The 25,823-nt window shown below is 40.4% G+C and overlaps 3 protein-coding genes across 28 annotated transcripts in view; all 3 read left to right on the top strand.

Annotated features, from left to right (window-relative positions):
* The window catches only part of LOC114138898 (protocadherin alpha-C2-like), a 191,399-nt gene that overhangs the window by 133,291 nt on the left and 32,285 nt on the right, over positions 1-25,823 (top strand). Inside the window, exon 1 of one of the 26 annotated variants that reach the window (XM_028008362.1) lies at positions 3,465-5,958. The exons of 20 other annotated variants lie outside the window; for them this stretch is intronic. In XM_028008362.1, the coding sequence (XP_027864163.1) occupies positions 3,469-5,958 (2,490 nt within the window). In that variant the 5' untranslated portion in view covers positions 3,465-3,468. Of the gene's footprint in view, positions 1-3,464; positions 5,959-10,269; positions 12,776-13,747; positions 16,255-16,856; positions 19,350-19,950; positions 22,438-23,217; positions 25,721-25,823 lie in introns of those variants that run through there. 5 more of the 26 variants (XM_028008366.1, XM_028008369.1, XM_028008360.1 and 2 more) reach the window with 5 other exon arrangements.
* LOC114138901 (protocadherin alpha-2-like) lies at positions 157-2,800 on the top strand. The gene has a single exon (XM_028008392.1). It carries the CDS (start codon positions 292-294, stop codon positions 2,728-2,730), a length of 2,439 nt encoding a protein of 812 aa, XP_027864193.1. The 5' UTR covers positions 157-291; the 3' UTR covers positions 2,731-2,800.
* On the top strand, positions 7,083-9,681 carry LOC114139118 (protocadherin alpha-3-like). The gene has a single exon (XM_028008794.1). The coding sequence runs from the start codon at positions 7,225-7,227 to the stop codon at positions 9,679-9,681; it is 2,457 nt and encodes an 818-aa protein (XP_027864595.1). The 5' UTR covers positions 7,083-7,224.

The raw sequence follows: 25,823 nt of genomic DNA, 5'->3' as shown, positions 1-25,823 counted from the left end.
ACCACTGAGTGATTTTGTCAGGGGTTTCTTTCCCATTATTTTCAATCTATGAAAGTCTGTATATCGGACACAAGATGTCACCCGAGACCATACATTCCCTGATGCTCGCCTAATGGTTCGAAACTCCTCTTTTTACTTGCTGAAGTACGAACCACTCGGTGCTTGGTGTTGGTTTGGACGTCGTCGTGGGGCAAGATGGTCTCGAGACTCGGAGATTTCGAACGTATTTTTTACTTTTTTGCCGTTTTATAAATAAAGGAGCTTAGTTTGGATTGACCGTCTTGTACAATAATGAATCGGAAACTGAAAAGAGAATCCGAATGGATGCTGCTCGCCATTACTCTTTGTTTATTGGATTGGTCCTCCGCTCAGATTTCCTACTCGGTCTCCGAGGAGGTGGACAAAGGGACAGTGGTCGGGAATATTGCAAAGGATTTACACGTCAGCGCACAGCAACTGGAGCAACGGGGATTTCGAATTGTGTCTGGACACAGTAAGACGTATTTTGAAGCCAATTTAAAAACAGGAGCGTTATTTGTAAGCGACAGGATCGACCGCGAAGAGCTTTGTCCTAATACACCCAAGTGCCCCTTAAACATACAGGGAATCCTGAGCGATCCCATGAACGTATATCGCATTGAAGTAAACATCCTGGATATTAATGATAACGCACCGGTATTCTCAGAGAAAATTCATGTGTTCAATATATCTGAATCATCCTCCACGGGGGAAAGATATCCTCTCCCAGCAGCTCACGACGCAGATACTGACATCAATTCAGTCAAAACCTTTAAAATGAGTCCAAATGAGTATTTTTCGATCGATGTCAGCAGCAGCCGTGGCAGCGTGTCTGCCGAGTTGGTTCTGCAAAAAGCTTTAGACAGAGAAAAGCAACCCACAATGAAACTGACCCTGACAGCTGTGGACGGAGGAAAACCTTTGAATTCTGGCAGCATGCAAATTCTCGTAAACGTGATAGATGCTAATGATAATTCGCCTTTGTTTAGTAATTCGCTCTATAAAATAAGTGTCAGCGAAAACATACCGTTGGGCACAACAATATTAAAATTAAATGCAACTGATTTAGACGTGGGTCCGAATGCAGACATCACATATTTTTTAATGGGAGGGGGAACGGCAGACTCTTCTAGAAAATTCAGTGTTATTCCGGAGAGCGGCGAAATGATTGTCAAAGCTGATTTGGATTACGAGGAAAGTGATGTATATGAATTAAGAGTGCGCGCAACAGATCAAGGCGCGTCCCCAAGGAGTGGTTACGCCAAGGTGTTGCTCGAGGTTGTTGATATTAATGACAATGCACCAGAAATCTCGATAACGTCCATGATGAGTACTGTGCAGGAAGATGCGGCAGTTGGAACAGTCGTTGCTTTGGTAACAGTGAGCGATAAAGACGGAGGCTCGAATGGCCTCACTAGCTGTAAAATCCAAGACGACGTCCCATTTAAATTAACGTCAAACTACAAAAACTATTATTCATTAATAATTGACGGTCCTCTTGACAGAGAGACTGTATCCGTTCATAATTTGACTATCACTGCTGTAGATGAAGGAAGTCCAGCGCTCACTAGTACTGCTGTTGTCTACGTGTATATTTCTGACGTCAATGACAATGCGCCTAAATTTCCAGACGGTGATATCAATGTGTATCTGAAAGAGAACAGTAAAGTTGGACAAATAATCACAAAGGCAACAGCGCATGATGCGGACGCAAGCGAAAATGCTAAAATTACTTATTCCTTAAGTGATACAAGTCCCGCTAAAACACAGCTTTCAACTACTTTACATATAAACAGAGACACAGGTGAAATTAGTGCACTGCAATCTTTCAACTTTGAGGAGTTGAAAGCATTGCAGTTTAAAATTCAGGCCACAGATTCTGGTAATCCTCCACTTAGCAGCAACGTTACAGTACACGTTTTAATCCTGGACGAGAATGATAATAATCCAACTATTTTAGCTCCGTATTCTGAGGACGGCTCTGTTAACAGTGAGACCATCCCTTATTCTGCTGAATCTGGATACTTTGTAGCAAAGATCAGGGCTGTGGACGCAGATTCTGGATACAACGCGCTGCTTTCTTATCACTTGTCAGAGCCGAAAGGAAACAACCTGTTCAGGATCGGAACCAGCACTGGAGAAATCAGGACTAAGAGGAGAATGAGCGACAATGACCTGAAAACTCACCACTTGTTGGTGTTAGTTTCTGATAATGGAGAACCTTCTCTGTCAGCCACTGTTTCTATTGATGTGATGGTGGTTGAAAGCACAGCTGATGTCCAGACTCAGTTCAGACATGTGCCTATAAAGGAGGACAACTTCTCTGATTTGAACTTGTATCTACTGATCGCCATCGTGTCAGTGTCTGTGATCTTTCTGCTGAGTCTCATCAGTTTAATAGCTGTCAGATGCCACAGGACAGACAGTGATTTCAGCAGGTACAGCGCCCCCATGATCACCACCCACCCTGACGGGAGCTGGTCTTACTCTAAAGCTACTCAGCAGTATGACGTGTGTTTCAGCTCAGACACACTGAAGAGTGACGTAGTGGTTTTCCCCGCACCGTTTCCACCTGTAGATGCTGAACTGATCAGTATTAACGGAACAGACACTTTTACCAGAACTCAGACTTTACCAAACACAGACAAGGTGAGTTTATTTTGGTCACAAGTATTTTGTGTAAAAGGAATTTGCAAAAAATATTTTAAATAATATTGTTGTGTCTACCACTAGGTGGTGTACGAGAATAGGCTAGAGAGAAGAAGAAGAAGAGATAAGATGGAGGAAAGGAATACTCGATGTTGCTCTACTGCGGAGCGAGTTATGAATAAAAGCTGTTAAGGGTTCTTTGTCTACTTGAGCTTCTACCTCGTCCTAGCTTCCAAACATAACAAATATTTTATGACTGACATCTCTAGATATCTATATTTAATGAAACGTACGTGTATTTTTTTAATCATTGTGAAATTAAGGATATGTATTTTTATTGTTCAACGAAACAGATACAGTTTTTTTTACCCTGTCAAATACGCGCCGATCTAAGGATCTTTCCATCGTGCTGTAATTTTATGTTCTTTTTCGTATAAAATAGTTCACTTCTTGCCTTCGTCGGTCCTTTACAGATGAACGGTTTCTCAAATTGATATCATTAAATGTTCTATCTTTTTTTGTTGCATTTACTATTAGTATGTTCCCATTACATTTTTTTACTTCATCTTGCTTGAATCACAGTAGACTGACATGGAAAAAATTCCGCTTGTTTCAAATAATTTAAGTGATTTTGCATAATGAAAGTGTCATTATTTTGTATGCTGAATATTTTCTGTACGTTTTCCATAGTATATGGTTACAGCGCGTGGGGTCGCTGATGACCGTGCGTTTCGTGAGCTTGCCGTTTTCAGTCTCCTCCTTTCTGTTATGCGTCACAGCAGACTATGTGTGCTTTGTTTGATGAGCAGAAACCATGGCTCAATACCCGGTAGTGGAATCACTTGCTTTGAACATATTTACCGAACTAATGGTGTCAGTGTAGAAACAATAAGGATATCGTGCGTTTCTCATATATCAGCGATGAGCAGAAGAAGGAATAATGGGATCTTATTTTTCCTGGCCATGTTCTTTGCATCCGACTGGTCTGCAGCTCAGATATCCTACTCTATCACCGAGGAGGCGGACAAAGGAACTGTTGTCGGGAACCTCGCAAAGGATTTAAACGTCAACGTCCGAGACCTGCAAACCAGGAATCTAAATATTGTGTCGGCACGCAGTAAGAAATACTTCGAAGCTAATTTTAAAACAGGAGAACTTTATGTCAATGACAGGATAGATCGTGAAGAGATTTGTCTGAACATTATTAAATGCACATTAAATATCGAGACCATACTGAGTGATCCTGTAGCACATAAACGCATCGAGGTGGTGATTAATGATGTGAACGACAACGCGCCTACTTTTGTGGAGAAATATTTCTCTGTCAATATTTCTGAATCTTCACCAGCGGGCGAGCGATTCCTGCTGCCTTTAGCAGTCGATGCGGATTCAGGCAGCAATTCTGTAAAGACGTACAAGCTCAGTGTGAATGAATACTTTTCCCTCGACGTACAGAGCGGCGGAGAACACAGCGCATCTGCTGAATTAGTGCTGCTGAAAGCTTTAGACCGAGAGAAACAAGGAGTTATTAACCTAAAACTTACTGCGTTAGACGGAGGAAGGCCTCCACAATCCGGATCTGTCCAGATCATTATCAATGTGTTAGATGCCAATGATAACACGCCGTCTTTTAGCAGAACACTTTATAAAGCTCGAGTTACTGAAAATGCCCCAGTAGGATTTCAAATTATTCAGCTCAATGCAACTGACTTAGATGAAGGGGAAAACGCAAAAAAAGTTTTCTCTTTTGTCAGACGTGCAAACTTTAACCCATCTGATATCTTTTTTATAAATGAAGAAACCGGAGATATCATCGTCAAAAGTGAATTAGATTATGAAGCACAGTCATCATACGAAATTCATGTTCAGGTTACAGACAAAGGTGCGTCACCTCTTCGATCAAATTGCAAGCTTTTGATAGAAGTAGTGGATGTAAACGATAATACCCCAGAAATTGTTGTAACATCACTGATGAACCCAGTTAAAGAAGATGCTGAAATAGGAAGCGTTGTGGCTTTGGTTACAGTGACGGATAAAGATGGTGGTAAAAACGGTGAGACTCGATGTAAGCTTGTTGGTTCAACTCCTTTCAAGTTAAATGTTAATTATAAGAGTTATTATTCTTTAGTTGTAGATGGACCCCTTGATCGAGAATCACGTGCTTCTTACAATCTCACAATTATAGCTAATGATGACGGAGTCCCATCTCTGTCCAGCACCACCGTTATCAATGTACAAATCTCTGATGTTAATGATAACGCGCCTCATTTCCTGGAATCCGTGATCAATATTTATGTGAAAGAAAACAGCCCAGTTGGAGCCAATATTTTTAAAATTAGTGCAGTCGATCCTGATATGAATGAAAACGCAAGAATAACTTATTCACTAGAGGGTGACGCCAAAAATATCCCTGTGACGTCGTTTATAAACATTAACTCGGATACAGGAGAAATAATCAGTCTGCAGTCTTTTAATTATGAGGAACTTAAGACATTTCAGTTTAAAGTTCAGGCTACAGACTCTGGTGTTCCTCCACTGAGCAGCGATGTCACTGTTAATGTTTTCATCTTGGATGAAAATGATAATAATCCAACTATTTTAGCTCCTTATTCTGAGCACGGCTCTGTTAACAGTGAGACCATCCCTTATTCTGCTGAATCTGGATACTTTGTAGCAAAGATCAGGGCTGTGGACGCAGATTCTGGATACAACGCGCTGCTTTCTTATCACCTGTCGGAGTCCAAAGGAAACAACCTGTTCAGGATCGGAACCAGCAGCGGAGAAATCAGGACTAAGAGGAGAATGAGCGACAATGACCTGAAAACTCACCACTTGTTGGTGTTAGTTTCTGATAATGGAGAACCTTCTCTGTCAGCCACTGTTTCTATTGATGTGATGGTGGTTGAAAGCACAGCTGATGTCCAGACTCAGTTCAGACATGTGCCTATAAAGGAGGACAACTTCTCTGATTTGAACTTGTATCTACTGATCGCCATCGTGTCAGTGTCTGTGATCTTTCTGCTGAGTCTCATCAGTTTAATAGCTGTCAGATGCCACAGGACAGACAGTGATTTCAGCAGGTACAGCGCCCCCATGATCACCACCCACCCTGATGGGAGCTGGTCTTACTCTAAAGCTACTCAGCAGTATGACGTGTGTTTCAGCTCAGACACACTGAAGAGTGACGTAGTGGTTTTCCCCGCACCGTTTCCACCTGTAGATGCTGAACTGATCAGTATTAATGGGAATGATACTTTTACCAGAACTCAGACTTTACCGAACACAGAAAAGGTAGGTTTTTGCTTTTTAACATTTTGTGCTTTTTTGATGATCAAACTTGCGGTTTTCTCTCTAATATGTATTCAAGCAAAAAACAGCGAGCTTTTTATACTCTCAAATACTTGTGCGCCTGAATTTTAGTTTAAATTTAAAATGTAGTTTAAATTTAATCGTAGTCTAAAATTTAAACTAAATTTAAATTTAGTTTAATAATAAATAAAATGAACCGGTAATATCTGAAACGAAACAACTTCATACATAGTTAAAAAAACAGCAATAATTTGGATTATTTACCTTGTTGCTGGACCACCAACATTTTATGATGCTATATTGTTTTCAGCACCATTTGTTGTTTTTTGTTTGTTTGCTTGTTTGTTTGTTTGTTTAGCCTGAGTGAAATAATGGTCCAACCAACTAGTTGTGAGATTTTCTCTTCTTTACGAATTCAGTGAGTGGATGTGTGCAGCTGGTGCTTAACGTTGCTTTTGTCGTTGATGTGCGTTACTGACTTATAGCAAGTAATTAGTTTCTTTTTTGTGTAACATCGGTATGTAGACCGTTACCATTAACATGCTGCACCTTGCTGCCTGTTCATCAATCCGCATATGCTGTGTAATTTGTCACGTGTTTCACTTTTTTTACGGATGCATTAATGTGCTCTTATTTGTAACTATTTTGACTTTTTATGCGATCGTCTGAAAATAGGGCGACTCCAGAGAATATCACAATATCCATGAATGTATGAAGCTCTCCATGGTGCTGAAAATAGTCACGTATTTGAAATTAAACATAGAAACTATAAAACCTGATCACTTTACATTAATATGTTAGACTGGTCGAATATTTTGTTAAAAAAATTGAAGCATGCTTTTATTGTTTCATGAAATTGAGTTTCATAGATATTTATCTGTGGCTTCAATGCAATGTGATTAGAATACTTCACACAATCACACAATTTAAAGAGTAATTATTTTTCCGTTAAAATTTAAAGTGCTCAAAGCGTCCGGATGCGCGTGAATTAAAATGTATAATGAGTTACTTCAAACTCCCACAAGATGTCGCTCGAGACCGTCGGTACTGTGTGTACGTCCTGTCTAAAACTCCACCTTGCACAGCGGAGCGAAAACACCAATTGGTTATTCGTTTACAGAGACTGTCTGATTGTGCCGTGGTAAAAAAAAGAGTTCCTTTTGATGATGGTATTTCTACTCGCGAGGGAAACATACAACACACAGTGGATCAACTGGGATAAAAGAAATTCTGCGTTTATTGTTCAGGATGGGGAACGAGAAATGCTCCTGGATATGTTGGATTGTGCTGCTTTGTCTTTGTGAATGCAATGCTTCGCATTTATCTTACACCATTTCCGAGGAGGTGAACAAAGGGGCCTTGCTGGCCAATATTGCAAAGGATCTGAACATAAATGTGCAGGAACTGGAGGACCGAGGTTTGCGCATTCTTTCGAGTGACAGTAAGAAATATTTTGACGTAAATTTAGCGACAGGAAATATATTTGTTAACGACAGGATCGACAGAGAGGAGCTGTGTTCAAACGCTGAACGATGCTCTCTACGAATACAGGCAGTTTTGCTGAACCCGATGGTTGTACACCGCATTGAAGTGAATGTTTTAGATATTAATGACAACTCGCCCGACTTTAACGAGCATTTATATTTTCTAAACATCTCTGAATCCGTGTCACCGGGAGAGCGCTTTCTTCTGCCAGTCGCAGAAGATGCAGACGTAGGAAGCTACGCAGTGAAAAGCTACAAGCTGGATAAGAACGAACATTTTTCACTCGATGTTCAAAGCGCCGGTGAAGATGGTTTATCTGCTGAGCTTGTGCTTCAGAAAGCTTTAGATCGAGAGAAACAGCCAGTGCTTAAACTCATCGTGACCGCTATGGATGGAGGAATACCAGGGAGATCTGGTACATTACAGATACATGTAAATGTCATAGATTCTAATGATAACACGCCCATATTCAGTAGATCTCTTTATAAAGTACGAGTGAATGAGGACACAGCACCGGGGAATGTGCTAATAAAATTAAATGCCACTGATTTAGACGAAGGCATGAATGGTAAGATCGTGTATTCTTTTCTAAGACGAGGTAATTCCGATCTAACAAAAGTATTTGATATAAATTCTGAAACTGGAACAGTTACTTTGAAGAGTAATATTGATTTTGAGAAAACGCCTGCTTATGAGTTGAGAGTCCAAGCAAAGGATCAGGGAGCCTCCTCTCGTAGTGCGCATGCTAAATTACTAATAGAGGTGATCGATGTTAATGACAATGCTCCGGAAATATTAGTGACATCATTAGTGACACCTATAAGAGAAGACGCAAAATTAGGAGCGATAGTTGCTTTAATAACAGTGGTTGATAAAGATGGAGGGAACAACGGTTTAACTAAATGCGGCGTGGTTGGATCTGTTCCTTTTAAGTTAAAATCCAATTACAAAAATGATTATTCATTAGTAGTTGACGGACAGCTGGACAGAGAAAATATTTCTGCTCATAATATCAGCATAATAGCTACAGATGAGGGAAGTCCGCCTTTGTCCAGTATGAAAATCATTACAGTCAGTGTCGCTGATGTCAATGACAACCCTCCTCGATTTGTGGAGCCAGTGCTTCATATTTATGTCAAAGAAAACAGCCCGATTGGTTCAACACTTTACACGGTGAAAGCAGTTGATTCTGATCTACATGACAATGCAAAGATTACCTACAAATTATTACCTATGTCATTTATTAATATTCAAATATCTTCACTCTTAAACATCAACTCAGACACTGGGGATATAATCGGTTTACAGTCTTTTAACCATGAGGAGTTAAAAACATTTCAGTTTAAAATTCAGGCTACAGACTCTGGTGTTCCTCCACTGAGCAGCAACGTGACAGTTAATGTTTTAATCCTCGATGAAAATGATAATAATCCAACTATTTTAGCTCCTTATTCTGAGCACGGCTCTGTTAACAGTGAGACCATCCCTTATTCTGCTGAATCTGGATACTTTGTAGCAAAGATCAGGGCTGTGGACGCAGATTCTGGATACAACGCGCTGCTTTCATATCACCTGTCGGAGCCCAAAGGAAACAACCTGTTTAGAATCGGAACCAGCACCGGAGAAATCAGGACTAAGAGGAGAATGAGCGACAATGACCTGAAAACTCACCACTTGTTGGTGTTAGTTTCTGATAATGGAGAACCTTCTCTGTCAGCCACTGTTTCTATTGATGTGATGGTGGTTGAAAGCACAGCTGATGTCCAGACTCAGTTCAGACATGTGCCTATAAAGGAGGACAACTTCTCTGATTTGAACTTGTATCTACTGATCGCCATCGTGTCAGTGTCTGTGATCTTTCTGCTGAGTCTCATCAGTTTAATAGCTGTCAGATGCCACAGGACAGACAGTGATTTCAGCAGGTACAGCGCCCCCATGATCACCACCCACCCTGACGGGAGCTGGTCTTACTCTAAAGCTACTCAGCAGTATGACGTGTGTTTCAGCTCAGACACACTGAAGAGTGACGTAGTGGTTTTCCCCGCACCGTTTCCGCCTGTAGATGCTGAACTGATCAGTATTAATGGGAATGATACTTTTACCAGAACTCAGACTTTACCGAACACAGACAAGGTAAGCGATATATTCCCACATACCGTAATATGTATTCAAATATTAGTAGGATTTATGTTGCAAGTCGTTTTAACGCTACACATCTAATGGCTTTATTTTTTTTTCTTTTTAACTTTCATTTTTGATTCAAAATTACTATAATATAATTTCTTGACAAATGTCATGGTTTATAGCTATTATATGTGCTTTATTGAAAAGTGCCTTTTTCAACATTGTCGAAGCATAAAGCCAAAATTATGTAACTATAATCATGTTGACACTTGTAAAACTCCACTTTTTTCAGTGAATAATTTTTCAGTTGTATATTAGGTCCATGCCCTGCGACAGACTGGCGACCTGTCCAGGGTGTACCCCGCCTCTCGCCCGGAACGTAGCTGGAGATGGGCACCAGCAACCCTCCCGACCCCATTAGGGACAAGGGTGAACAGAAAATGGATGGATGGATGGATATTAGGTCCAACCCGTTGAATATCCATATCGTTATTTGTAAAGCCTCGTCGTAACGCCGCTTCTATTAATAAAAGTGTTTTGGTTTCAGGAACAAACTGATTATTTACCACATGATGTCGCTGGAGACCGCGGATTTTAGTTTGAATATATATTTAAAAACTCCTCCTCCTTTCGAGACAGAAAAAAAATCTCTTTTTTTAGCCACCAGCAAGCCGCGTGCAGGGCTCGTTAGTCGTGCAACAATCGCTTGGAGAAGCGGAATAGATTGCCGTCAGCACCGTTCCTGTGAACTAACACATGTTTACGCCGGATAGATGATTACTTCACTTGATTTATCTTTTATGATCCCATGATGCATCCACGACGGGGAAAGGAATACATATGGATTACATTTGCAGCGTTTCTTTGTCTGTGCGGCTGCTCGTTCTCGCAATTGTCCTATTCCATATCGGAGGAGGTGAACAAAGGCACGGTTGTGGGGAACATCGCAAAGGATTTAAACCTGAATCTTCAGAACCTGGAGGACAGGGAACTGCATGTTGTTTCGAGTTACAGTAAGAAATACGTTGACGTTAATTTGCGAACCGGAAACCTCTTTGTCAACGAGAGAATAGACAGAGAGGAACTTTGTCCGAATCTGATCAAATGCTCCCTGAAGATCCAAGCAGTTCTAAGTCATCCAATGACTGCACATCGCATAGAGCTGAATATAGTAGACATAAATGACAATTCTCCCGCATTTGTTGAGAGCAAACATTCCCTAAATATTTCTGAATCCTCGCTAACGGGAGAGCGGTATCCCCTCCCCGTGGCGGTGGATGCAGACATGGGGAGCAATGCTGTGAAAAGCTATAAGCTGAGTCAGAATGAACATTTCTCTCTCGATGTTCAGAGCGGCGGAGAACATGGCGTGTCGGCTGAATTGGTATTGCAGAAAGCTTTGGACAGGGAGACGCGTTCGGTCATAACACTTCTGTTAACGGCAATTGATGGAGGTAAGCCTCCCAAATCAGGGTCAATAAACGTACATGTTTATATTATAGATGCAAATGACAATATACCAAGTTTCAGTCAGTCACTTTACAAAGTAAGTGTGAAGGAAAACGCCCCTCTTGGAACACCTGTAATAAAATTAAATGCAACAGACAAGGACGAAGGCATAAACGGTAAGATTTTGTACTCCTTTATTAAAAGAGGAAATACTGACCTGACAAATATCTTTGACTTACATTCAGAAACCGGAGAAATAACTCTGAAAGGCAATCTAGATTATGAAGAAACACACGCTTATGAAATTAGAGTCCAAGCAAAAGATCAGGGAGCATCACCTCGAAGTGCATATGCGAAATTATTGATAAATGTGATTGATGTGAATGACAACGCGCCTGAAATATCTGTCACATCTTTAATGACACCAGTGAGAGAAGACGCACAATTAGGGACCATTGTTGCTTTAGTTACAGTGAGTGATAAAGATGGAGGGAATAATGGTGTAACTAAATGTAACATTATCGGATCTGGTCCCTTTAAACTGAAGTCTAACTACAATAATGATTATTCTTTAGTGGTTGATGGACAACTAGACAGAGAAAACATTTCTGCTCATAATGTCACAGTAACAGCTACAGATGAGGGGAACCCTCCTCTCTCCTGCATCAGTGTGATCACTGTGCAGGTGGCAGATGTAAATGACAACAAACCACATTTTGTAGAACCAGTCGTGTACATTTATGTCAAAGAAAACAGGCCATTGAATTCAAAGATTTACACTGTACGGGCCTTCGATCCAGACCTAGATGATAATGCAAAACTTAGTTACAAACTGTTAGATAATGCCGTTGAAAATATTCCAATATCATCTGTTTTAAACATTAACTCAGACACTGGAGATATAATTAGTCTAAAGTCTTTTAACTATGAAGAGTTGAAAACATTTCAATTTAGAGTTCAGGCTACAGATGCTGGTGTTCCTCCACTAAGCGGCAATGTGACTGTCAATGTTTTAATTCTCGATGAAAATGATAATAATCCAACTATTTTAGCTCCTTATTCGGAGCACGGCTCTGTTAACAGTGAGACCATCCCTTATTCTGCTGAATCTGGATACTTTGTAGCAAAGATCAGGGCTGTGGACGCAGATTCTGGATACAACGCGCTGCTTTCTTATCACCTGTCTGAGCCCAAAGGAAACAACCTGTTCAGGATCGGAACCAGCACTGGAGAAATCAGGACTAAGAGGAGAATGAGCGACAATGACCTGAAAACTCACCACTTGTTGGTGTTAGTTTCTGATAACGGAGAACCTTCTCTGTCAGCCACTGTTTCTATTGATGTGATGGTGGTTGAAAGCACAGCTGATGTCCAGACTCAGTTCAGACATGTGCCTATAAAGGAGGACAACTTCTCTGATTTGAACTTGTATCTACTGATCGCCATCGTGTCAGTGTCTGTGATCTTTCTGCTGAGTCTCATCAGTTTAATAGCTGTCAGATGCCACAGGACAGACAGTGATTTCAGCAGGTACAGCGCCCCCATGATCACCACCCACCCTGATGGGAGCTGGTCTTACTCTAAAGCTACTCAGCAGTATGACGTGTGTTTCAGCTCAGACACACTGAAGAGTGACGTAGTGGTTTTCCCTGCACCGTTTCCGCCAGTAGATGCTGAACTGATCAGTATTAATGGAGGAGACACTTTTACCAGAACTCAGACTTTACCAAACAAAGATAAGGTATGTCATCAGTGAGACTTTATGTTGTCATATTTATCTTTTTTGTTAAAATGAACTCTTGTCATTGCTGAAATGAAGCTGTCTGGTTGAACTTTATTCCTACAAACACATAAGAACATGTTTAAACTTTTGTGTGAGTTGTTCAATGAATATTATATATCTTCCTTGGGACACCACTGCAATACTGTAGTGCATGCAGTTTGAAATTCACATACTCTAGCTAATCTTAGGTGCTTACTTGATCTAAAAATACAAACATTTACTGCTGCGAGATATAAACACCATAAAATGTTACAAAAATATACTTAATTAGTTACTGTTCTGATGTGCCACTGTTATGACATGCTTAATATAGTCCTATTGACTCATAATGAATCACTGGATATCAATCACCATGAAATGAACGTCCTCTCAATATGGTTTCTTTTTATAACGAGACTGCTCAGTTAAAAAAAAATAAGAAAAAAAAACGCTGAGTCATGTCGGCGCTATCCATGGTACTGATGTCAGAGATGCAGCATCTGAATACCTCCTCACTCCGCTCCAGTTATCTTTGTTTCTTCAATGTGTGTAAGAATACTAGATTAGATTAATTATCACACTACTGTGCAACATCAACAAGAGTATAACTTCATACATTTTATTTGGACATTTCAAATAAAATGTCATGTTATAATATTTGTTTTGAAATTATCATTGTACTCTTAAAATTATTTTCATATTTGCATTTATTATTGACATTTCTAAGCTTCTACATGAAGATTATATTTATTTTCTTTTTTTTGTGATTTTATTAAAGCAATACAACCACGAGTACGTGATATGTATCTCAGTTACAACGCTAGTTTGCTATTCGGATAAGTGTCTATATATCTTCTACCACATGATGTCACTCGAGACCATTACTATGAATTAGATTATACTTCCATAAACCCTCCTTCGTGGATCTCGAAAAGAAAAACCCGTCATCAGCCTTTGTAGCTTCCTATCATTCGGTCGTACGGCGTGGAAAGGAACATACTCTGTCCTGCAAATAGGATCTGCATATTTTTTTTTAATATAAATGGTATAATCGGGTCTGCTTTGTTGCCACATTAAGGATGTTTTGGGCAACACAACACGGACATCTTTGGATTTATTCTGCTGCGCTGCTTTCTCTTTGTGAGCGCTCCACATCCCAGCTATCGTATTCCGTTTCCGAGGAGGTGAACAAAGGGACTGTTGTGGGAAATGTTGCTAAGGATCTAAACCTGAACGCGCACGATCTGAACACCAGGGATCTACGTGTTGTTTCTGGTTTCAGCAAGGCATATTTTGGCGTGAATTTAAAGACCGGCAACCTCTTTGTTACTGAGAGAATAGACAGAGAGGAGCTTTGTCCACATGCGGTAAAATGCTCTATGAAAATACAAGCGGCTTTAAGCAATCCAATGAATGTGCACCGTATCGAGATAAACGTTCTTGATGTAAACGATAACTCGCCTTTGTTTATTGAACAAACACATACATTAAATATCTCGGAGTCATTATCACCAGGAGAGAGATATCCTCTCCCTGCAGCGGTGGATCCGGACGTAGGAAGCAACGCAGTAAAAAGCTACAAGCTGAGTCAGAATGAACATTTCTCGCTGGATGTACAGAGTGGTGGAGAGCATGGCGTTTTGGCCGAGTTGGTGCTGCAGAAAGCTTTGGACAGAGAAAAAGAATCAGCGATTAAACTTGTTGTCACTGCTGTAGATGGAGGTATGCCACCCAGATCAGGGACATTGCAGCTGACAGTTAACGTCATAGATGTGAATGACAACAGTCCCGTGTTCAGTAAATCTCTGTACAAGGTGCAGATCAGAGAAAATGTTAGTCCCGGAACGTTTGTTGTCAAGTTAAATGCGACGGATTTGGACGAAGGTGTGAACAGTGACATTCGTTATTTCTTCATAAAAACGGGAACTATTGATCCGTCTAGCCTGTTTGATTTAAACGCAGAAACCGGGGAAGTAGCAGTAAAAGAAGGCTTAGATTATGAAGAAACACGTGCTTATGAAATCAGAGTTCAGGCAAAGGATCAGGGGGTCCCTCCTCGCAGTGCGCACGCCAAGTTATTAATAGAGGTTATTGATGTTAATGACAATTCTCCTGAAATATCTGTCACGTCCTTGATGACGCCCGTAAGAGAGGATGCAGAGCAGGGGACGGTCGTTGCTTTCATTACGGTGAGTGACAAAGATGGCGGGAAAAACGGAATAACTAGATGCAGCGTAGCTGGATCGCTTCCCTTTAAGCTCAAGTCCAACTATAAAAATGACTATTCATTAGTAGTTGATGGACCGCTCGATAGAGAAAACATCTCTACATATGAAATCACCGTTACAGCTTCAGACGAGGGAAGTCCATGTCTGTCTAGCATCAAAGTAATTACTGTACAAGTTGCCGATGTTAATGATAACGCACCTCATTTTACCGAACCCGTGATTCACGTTTTTGTCAACGAAAACAGCCCAGTCGGTTCAAAACTTTGCACAATAAGTGCAATTGATACGGATGTTGATGACAATGCAAAAGTTATCTACAGATTTTCGAATGCTTTTCAAAAGAGTATGCCAGTTTCTTCAGTATTACGCATCAACTCAAACACTGGTGACGTAATAAGTCTGCAGACTTTTAACTACGAGGAACTGAAAACGTTTACGTTTCAAGTTCAGGCCATAGACTGTGGTGTTCCTCCACTCAGCAGCAACGTGACTGTAAATGTTTTAATCTTGGACGAAAATGATAATAATCCAACAATTCTTGCACCATATTCTGAACTTGGTTCTGTTAACAGTGAGACCATCCCTTATTCTGCTGAATCTGGATACTTTGTAGCAAAGATCAGGGCTGTGGACGCAGATTCTGGATACAACGCGCTGCTTTCTTTTCACCTGTCGGAGCCCAAAGGAAACACCCTGTTCAGGATCGGAACCAGCACTGGAGAAATCAGGACTAAGAGGAGAATGAGCGACAATGACCTGAAAACTCACCACTTGTTGGTGTTAGTTTCTGATAACGGAGAACCTTCTCTGTCAGCCACTGTTTCTATTGATGTGATGGTGGTTGAAAGCACAGCTGATGTCCAGACTCAGTTCAGACATGTGCCTATAAAGGAGGACAACTTCTCTGATTTGAACTTGTATCTACTGATCGCCATCGTGTCAGTGTCTGTGATCTTTCTGCTGAGTCTCATCAGTTTAATAGCTGTCAGATGCCACAGGACAGACAGTGATTTCAGCAGGTACAGCGCCCCCATGATCACCACCCACCCTGACGGGAGCTGGTCTTACTCTAAAGCTACTCAGCAGTATGACGTGTGTTTCAGCTCAGACACACTGAAGAGTGACGTAGTGGTTTTCCCCGCACCGTTTCCACCTGTAGATGCTGAACTGATCAGTATTAACGGAACAGACACTTTTACCAGAACTCAGACTTTACCAAACACAGACAAGGTGAGTTTATTTTGGTCACAAGTATTTTGTGTAAAAGGAACTTGCAGAGAAAATATTTTAAATAATATTTTATGACTGACATATCTATATTTAATGAAACGTACGTGTATGTTTTTTAATCATTGTGAAAGTAAGGATATTATTTTTTATTGTTCAACGAAACAGATACATTTTATTTACCTTGTCAAGTACGCGCCGATCTAAGGTTCTTTCCGTAATTTTATGTTCTTTTTCGTATAAAATAGTTCACTTCTTGCCTACGTCGGTCCTTTAAGGATGAAGGGTTTTTCAAATTGATATCATTAAATGTTCTATCTTTGTTTGTTGCATTTACTATTAGTATGTTCACGTTACATTTTTTTTCTTCATCTTGCTTAAATCACAGTAGACTGACATGAAAAAAATGTCCGCTTGCCGTAAATAATTTAGGTGATTTTGCATAATGAAAGTGTCATTATTTTGTATGCTGAATATTTTCTGTACATTTTTCATACTATATGGTTACAGCGCGTGGGGTCGCTGATGACCGTGCGTTTCGTGAGCTTGCCGTTTTCAGTCTCCTCCTTTCTGTTATGCGTCACAGCAGACTATGTGTGCTTTGTTTGATGAGCAGAAACCATGGCTCAATACCCGGTAGTGGAATCACTTGCTTTGAACATATTTACCGAACTAATGGTGTCAGTGTAGAAACAATAAGGATATCGTGCATTTCTCTTAAATCAGCGATGAGCAGCAGAAGGAATAATGGGATCTTATTTTTCCTGGCCATGTTCTTTGCATCCGACTGGTCTGCAGCTCAGATATCCTACTCTATCACCGAGGAGGCGGACAAAGGAACTGTTGTCGGGAACCTCGCAAAGGATTTAAACGTCAACGTCCGAGACCTGCAAACCAGGAATCTAAATATTGTGTCGGCACGCAGTAAGAAATACTTCGAAGCTAATTTTAAAACAGGAGAACTTTATGTCAATGACAGGATAGATCGTGAAGAGATTTGTCTGAACATTATTAAATGCACATTAAATATCGAGGCCATACTGAGTGATCCTGTAGCACATAAACGCATCGAGGTGGTGATTAATGATGTGAACGACAACGCGCCTACTTTTGTAGAGAAATATTTCTCTGTCAATATTTCTGAATCTTCACCAGCGGGCGAGCGATTCTTGCTGCCTTTAGCAGTCGATGCGGATTCAGGCAGCAATTCTGTAAAGACGTACAAGCTCAGTGTGAATGAATACTTTTCCCTCAACGTACAGAGCGGCGGAGAACACAGCGCATCTGCTGAATTAGTGCTGCTGAAAGCTTTAGACCGAGAGAAACAAGCAACTATAACACTGACACTCACTGCTACTGATGGAGGCAGAGCTCCAAAATCTGGAACTGTTAAAATAATTATTAATGTTTTAGATGCCAATGATAACACGCCGTCTTTTGGGAAATCACTTTACAAAGCTCGCGTTTACGAAAATGCTCCTGTCGGATCTACTGTAATTCAGCTTAATGCCACTGATTTAGATGAAGGGGAAAACGCAAGGGTAATTTATTCTTTAGTCAAACGTGCCAGCTTCAATCCAGCCGAGATCTTCTCCATGAATTCAGAAACAGGTGCAATAAGCATTAAAAGTGAATTAGATTATGAAACACAGTCAGCCTATGAAATACATGTGCAAGCATCAGACAGCAGTTCCTTACCTCGGAGATCAAATGCAAAGCTTTTGATAGAAGTAGTGGATGTAAACGATAATATCCCAGAAATTGTTGTAACATCACTGATGAACCCAGTTAAAGAAGATGCTGAAATAGGAAGCGTTGTCGCTTTGGTTACAGTGACGGATAAAGATGGTGGTAAAAACGGTCAAACTCGATGTAAGCTTGTTGGTTCAACTCCTTTAAAGTTAAATGCTAATTATAAGAGTTATTATTCTTTAGTTGTAGATGGACCTCTTGATCGAGAATCACATGCTTCTTACAATCTCACAATTATAGCTAATGATGACGGAGTCCCATCTCTGTCCAGCACCACCGTTATCAATGTACAAATCTCTGATGTTAATGATAACGCGCCTCATTTCCTGGAATCCGTGATCAATATTTACGTGAAAGAAAACAGCCCAGTTGGAGCCAATAATTTTAAAATTAGTGCAGTCGATCCTGATATGAATGAAAACGCAAGAATAACTTATTCACTAGAAGGTGATTCCAAAAATATCCCTGTGACGTCGTTTATAAACATTAACTCGGATACAGGAGAAATAATCAGTCTGCAGTCTTTTAATTATGAGGAACTTAAGACATTTCAGTTTAAAGTTCAGGCTACAGACTCTGGTGTTCCTCCACTCAGGAGCAATGTGAATGTTAATGTTTTCATTTTGGATGAAAATGATAATAATCCAACTATTTTAGCTCCTTATTCTGAGCACGGCTCTGTTAACAGTGAGACCATCCCTTATTCTGCTGAATCTGGATACTTTGTGGCAAAGATCAGGGCTGTGGACGCAGATTCTGGATACAACGCGCTGCTTTCTTATCACCTGTCGGAGTCCAAAGGAAACAACCTGTTCAGGATCGGAACCAGCACTGGAGAAATCAGGACTAAGAGGAGAATGAGCGACAATGACCTGAAAACTCACCACTTGTTGGTGTTAGTTTCTGATAATGGAGAACCTTCTCTGTCAGCCACTGTTTCTATTGATGTGATGGTGGTTGAAAGCACAGCTGATGTCCAGACTCAGTTCAGACATGTGCCTATAAAGGAGGACAACTTCTCTGATTTGAACTTGTATCTACTGATCGCCATCGTGTCAGTGTCTGTGATCTTTCTGCTGAGTCTCATCAGTTTAATAGCTGTCAGATGCCACAGGACAGACAGTGATTTCAGCAGGTACAGCGCCCCCATGATCACCACCCACCCTGACGGGAGCTGGTCTTACTCTAAAGCTACTCAGCAGTATGACGTGTGTTTCAGCTCAGACACACTGAAGAGTGACGTAGTGGTTTTCCCCGCATCGTTTCCACCTGTAGATGCTGAACTGATTAGTATAAGTGGATGTGACACTTTTACCAGAACTCAGACTTTACCAAACACAGAAAAGGTGAGTTAATATTGGTCACTGAGTACATTGTGCAAAATTACTTGCTAGATATATTGTGTATTTTATTGCGAGTTCCCCTGTATGTCATATTCTAATACATGTATTTATATTTTCTACAAACATTTTACAAACAGGGAATTAATACTTCTATTGTTAAAATTAAATCGATAAATGTTTTACCTTTTCGACAAAGCAGGTTATAAAGACGTTTTATACTTAAAGGTGCTGGCATTTTATCTGTTTTTTTTAAATGTTTTTCAGTTGTACGAGAATTATAGATCGATTTCAAGGATGTCTTTAAATGTATATGTTTATCAGTTGCATAATTTCTGCAGTTTATTAATGTTTCACTTATTCACATGTTTCACACAATTTAATATCCATTAGCAATAAGCTTAAATGATTTGTGCTGTGTTAAAATGTCATACTTTCATATGTTGAACAAAATCTGCCCTATTAGGTTTTGTATCATTTCTTTTACGTTTCTCACACTTTATAATTATGGCGCGAGGGGTCGCTGATGACCACGAGATTCTGAAAGCTCTTTATTTTTGGTCTCCTCCTTTCTGTTATGCGTCACAGCAGACTATGTGTGCTTTGTTTGATGAGCAGAAACCATGGCTCAACACCAGGGAGTGGAATCACTTGCTTTGAACATATTTACCGAACTAATAGTGTAGAAACAATAAGGATATCGTGCATTTCTCTTAAATCAGCGATGAGCAGCAGAAGGAATAATGGGATCTTATTTTTCCTGGCCATGTTCTTTGCATCCGACTGGTCTGCAGCTCAGATATCCTACTCTATCACCGAGGAGGCGGACAAAGGAACTGTTGTCGGGAACCTCGCAAAGGATTTAAATGTCAACGTCCCAGACCTGCAAACCAGGAATCTAAATATTGTGTCGGCACGCAGTAAGAAATACTTCGAAGCTAATTTTAAAACAGGAGAACTTTATGTCAATGACAGGATAGATCGTGAAGAGATTTGTCTGAACATTATTAAATGCACATTAAATATCGAGACCATACTGAGTGATCCTGTAGTGCATAAACGCATCGAGGTGGTGATTAATGATGTGAACGACAACGCGCCTACTTTTGCAGAGAAATCATTTTCTCTCAATATTTCTGAATCTTCACCAGCGGGCGAGCGATTTCTGCTGCCTTTAGCAGTCGATGCGGATTCAGGCAGCAATTCTGTAAAGACGTACAAGCTCAGTGTGAATGAATACTTTTCCCTCGACGTACAGAGCGGCGGAGAACACAGCGCATCTGCTGAATTAGTGCTGCTGAAAGCTTTAGACCGAGAGAAACAAGCAACTATTAAACTGACACTCACCGCAATAGATGGCGGCAGGCCTCCAAAAACTGGAACTCTGCAAATCATTGTTAATATTCTCGATGTGAACGATAACACACCGTCTTTTAGCAAATCACTTTACAAAGCTGGCGTTTACGAAAATGCGCCAATCGGATCAAAAGTTATTCAGCTAAATGCCACTGATTTAGATGAAGGGGAAAACGGAAAAGTAGTTTACTCCTTCTTCAAACGTGCAAACTTTAACCCATCTGATATATTTTTCATAAATGAAGAAACAGGAGATGTCAGCGTTAAAATTGAACTCGATTATGAAACGCAGTCAGCCTATGAAATACATGTTCAAGTCACAGACAAAGGTACGTCACCTCGGAGATCAAATGCAAAGCTTTTAATAGAAGTAGTGGATGTAAACGATAATATCCCAGAAATTGTTGTAACATCACTGATGAACTTAGTTAAAGAAGATGCTGAAATAGGAAGCGTTGTCGCTTTGGTTACAGTGACGGATAAAGATGGTGGTAAAAACGGTGAGACTCGATGTAAGCTTGTTGGTTCAACTCCTTTCAAGTTAAATGTTAATTATAAGAGTTATTATTCTTTAGTTGTAGATGGACCCCTTGATCGAGAATCACGTGCTTCTTACAATCTCACAATTATAGCTAATGATGACGGAGTCCCATCTCTGTCCAGCACCACCGTTATCAATGTACAAATCTCTGATGTTAATGATAACGCGCCTCATTTCCTGGAATCCGTGATCAATATTTATGTGAACGAAAACAGCCCAGTTGGAGCCAATATTTTTAAAATTAGCGCAGTCGATCCTGATATGAATGAAAACGCAAGAATAACTTATTCACTAGAGGGTGACGCCAAAAATATCCCTGTGACGTCGTTTATAAACATTAACTCGGATACAGGAGAAATAATCAGTCTGCAGTCTTTTAATTATGAGGAACTGAAGACATTTCAGTTTAAAGTTCAGGCTACAGACTCTGGTGTTCCTCCACTCAGGAGCAATGTGAATGTTAATGTTTTCATTTTGGATGAAAATGATAATAATCCAACTATTTTAGCTCCTTATTCTGAGCACGGCTCTGTTAACAGTGAGACCATCCCTTATTCTGCTGAATCTGGATACTTTGTAGCAAAGATCAGGGCTGTGGACGCAGATTCTGGATACAACGCGCTGCTTTCTTATCACCTGTCGGAGCCCAAAGGAAACAACCTGTTCAGGATCGGAACCAGCAGCGGAGAAATCAGGACTAAGAGGAGAATGAGCGACAATGACCTGAAAACTCACCACTTGTTGGTGTTAGTTTCTGATAATGGAGAACCTTCTCTGTCAGCCACTGTTTCTATTGATGTGATGGTGGTTGAAAGCACAGCTGATGTCCAGAGTCAGTTCAGACATGTGCCTATAAAGGAGGACAACTTCTCTGATTTGAACTTGTATCTACTGATCGCCATCGTGTCAGTGTCTGTGATCTTTCTGCTGAGTCTCATCAGTTTAATAGCTGTCAGATGCCACAGGACAGACAGTGATTTCAGCAGGTACAGCGCCCCCATGATCACCACCCACCCTGACGGGAGCTGGTCTTACTCTAAAGCTACTCAGCAGTATGACGTGTGTTTCAGCTCAGACACACTGAAGAGTGACGTAGTGGTTTTCCCCGCACCGTTTCCACCTGTAGATGCTGAACTGATCAGTATTAATGGGAATGATACTTTTACCAGAACTCAGACTTTACCAAACACAGACAAGGTAAGGAAGGCAGAAATAGCATTTGTTTAAAACACGTAAAAATGTCTATATGATAGTATTTTATTTTATTTGAAAGCTTGTGATATTCACTCTTTTTTGGAAAACCACCTTCAAATATGTTATTGTAATTTAACAAGTTTTTTCATATCCCAAATATATTTGGGCAGTTCTGCTGATCATAGCTTGTCTATTTTGTACTTGCTTTTCCGTGGAGGTTTTTGTTGGCGAGATTATGTCGACCTTTATTTTTTGCTGACTATATTTTTCAATTGCTAATTCGTCTTTCAGATGGCCAAGATAATGAATCGTGGATGTTCTTTTGTCTGTTGTAACCTAAAAGTAGTTGCTAATTGTCAATTTTGTAACTAAGGACTGCAAGCAAGTTCAGATTGAAGTTGTCTATTTGCGGACTCTGTCCACTGTGCTGATTTCTGGATGTTGTTTTTCGGTGTGGTGGCAGCTGGTGTGGCCATTATATTACTGAAGATGTCAGCGCAATCTCTGTTTTGTGTCTTTAAAATGGTTTACCTGAAAAAAAATATATATATATTTCTACATTTATTAGTGCAACAATCAGCGTATATTGTTGTTTGTTTTTTTTCATATCCAATGTTCCGCTAAAAATCTTGCCATTATTTAGCTAAACTGCAATGATTTATTTATATATTAGAAGCAGCACTTGGTGTCGCTGGAGACCATAAATTTACGGGTGGCTCCAGTTTTTTTTTTTTTTTTTTCTTTTTTTTTATCTCCAGACTCCTCCTTTCCATGTGTAGACATATTGAACCGCTGCTTTGTGATAAAACGCATTCGGTCACGCTGCAGAGAGGATTCCGTCTGATATTTACCGCAAAATGGACGTGTTCTAAAATTATATGGGTTTTTTTGTCGTGATTTGGCAGCAATGGGACGTGGAGGACATACAGGCGCAATCCGGATAAACATTTGGGTTCTGCTTTATTTCTGTGGCGCGTGCACAGCGCTGCTCTCGTTCTCCATTCCCGAGGAGGTTGACAAAGGAACAGTGGTGGGAAATCTTGCTAAGCATTTACAAGTCAGCGTCAGTGAGCTGGAAAGACGGGATCTGCGAATTGTCTCTGGGAACTTTAAGAAGTATTTCGACTTGGATTTGAAAGCTGGTACGCTATATGTTTGCGACAGGATTGATCGCGAAGCGCTTTGTCCAAACTCGGAGAAATGTTTCCTGAATATTGAAGCCATGTTGAGCAATCCTTTGCATCTGCATCGCATAGAGGTTCAGATAACGGACATCAATGATAATGCACCGTATTTTCTTGACAAGGAAATTAACTTGAATATTTCGGAATCGTCTTCTCCCGGAGAGAGGTATTTGCTCCCGATGGCAAACGACGCGGATTCGGGGAATAACGGGGTAAAAAGCTACAAGCTGAGTTCCAATGAATATTTCTTGCTTGACATACAAAGTGGGGGACAGCACAGTGAATCTGCCGAATTAGTGCTGCAAAAGTCGTTAGACAGAGAGAAAAATGCTGCAAGTCACCTAACATTAATTGCTCTCGACGGAGGTAAACCTGCCAAAACGGGGGCATTAAAGATCACTGTACATATAATGGATACCAATGATAATGCTCCAGTGTTTAGTCAGTCGTTGTATAAAGTCAAGGTTCTTGAAAACACCCCTTTGCAAACCTCCATTCTCACTGTCAGTGCTGAAGATTCAGATGAGGGAATAAACAGTGAAATATTATATTCATTTATTAGAAGAGGAAACATCAATCCCGATGCTTTATTCTCAATAAACCCAGACACAGGGGAAATAAATGTGATAGGACAGATCGACTATGAGGAAACTGCAGCGTATGATATCCGCTTGCAAGCCAGAGATAAAGGCATGCCTTCAAGGAGTGTTCACAGTAAAATGTTAGTGGAAGTGATAGATGTTAATGACAATGTACCCGAGATTGTGGTCACATCCTTGATGAGTCCAGTTAAAGAAGATGCTGAGACAGGAACTGTTGTTGCTCTGGTGACCGTGACTGACAAAGATGGGGGTAAAAATGGTATTACCAGAGCTCAGGTCATGGGGTCGGCTCCTTTTATGCTTAAGCTAAATTATAAAAATTATTATTCATTAACAGTTGATGGACCTCTAGATAGAGAGAGTGTCTCTCACTATAATGTAACAATTTATGCTATAGATGAGGGCAATCCACCCCTTTCTAGTACTAATGTTATCCCTGTTCACATTTCAGATGTTAACGATAATGCCCCTAATTTTTCAGATTCTGTAATAAATGTTTATGTCAAAGAGAATAGTGCAGTTGGAACCAATATTGGAATTATAATGGCACAGGACCCAGATGAGGCAGAAAATGCTAAAATAAGGTATTCATTATTAGGTAACTTTTCAAAAAGTATTCCAATAACTTCAGTTATAAATATAAACTCTCAAACTGGAGATATTTTCTGTCTGGAGACGTTTAACTATGAGGAGTTAAAGACATTTCAGTTTAAAGTTCAGGCTACAGACTCTGGTGTTCCTCCGCTAACCAGCAACGTGACAGTTAATGTTTTAATTCTCGATGAAAATGATAATAATCCAACTATTTTAGCTCCTTATTCTGAGCACGGCTCTGTTAACAGTGAGACCATCCCTTATTCTGCTGAATCTGGATACTTTGTAGCAAAGATCAGGGCTGTGGACGCAGATTCTGGATACAACGCGCTGCTTTCTTATCACTTGTCAGAGCCCAAAGGAAACAACCTGTTCAGGATCGGAACCAGCACTGGAGAAATCAGGACTAAGAGGAGAATGAGCGACAATGACCTGAAAACTCACCACTTGTTGGTGTTAGTTTCTGATAATGGAGAACCTTCTCTGTCAGCCACTGTTTCTATTGATGTGATGGTGGTTGAAAGCACAGCTGATGTCCAGACTCAGTTCAGACATGTGCCTATAAAGGAGGACAACTTCTCTGATTTGAACTTGTATCTACTGATCGCCATCGTGTCAGTGTCTGTGATCTTTCTGCTGAGTCTCATCAGTTTAATAGCTGTCAGATGCCACAGGACAGACAGTGATTTCAGCAGGTACAGCGCCCCCATGATCACCACCCACCCTGATGGGAGCTGGTCTTACTCTAAAGCTACTCAGCAGTATGACGTGTGTTTCAGCTCAGACACACTGAAGAGTGACGTAGTGGTTTTCCCCGCACCGTTTCCACCTGTAGATGCTGAACTGATCAGTATTAACGGGAATGATACTTTTACCAGAACTCAGACTTTACCAAACAAAGAAAAGGTAAGAAATTCAGAAACACTATTTCAATTCCCTATGCCCCACATAGGAATTATGCAGTTATTGTTATACCGAGTTTAGAATGTTTCATCACATTTGAAATTCT

The sequence above is a fragment of the Xiphophorus couchianus genome, chromosome 23 (genome assembly GCF_001444195.1).
Source record: "Xiphophorus couchianus chromosome 23, X_couchianus-1.0, whole genome shotgun sequence".
Lineage (NCBI taxonomy): Eukaryota > Metazoa > Chordata > Actinopteri > Cyprinodontiformes > Poeciliidae > Xiphophorus > Xiphophorus couchianus.
Note: the sequence above shows the minus strand (reverse complement) of the source record. Positions and strands in the feature narration are given on the sequence as shown.

Excerpts from the sequence above, each read along its gene's own strand:
- LOC114138901 (XM_028008392.1), top strand. The coding sequence starts at position 292 with ATGAATCGGAAACTGAAAAGAGAATCCGAATGGATGCTGCTCGCCATT.
- LOC114139118 (XM_028008794.1), top strand. The coding sequence starts at position 7,225 with ATGGGGAACGAGAAATGCTCCTGGATATGTTGGATTGTGCTGCTTTGT.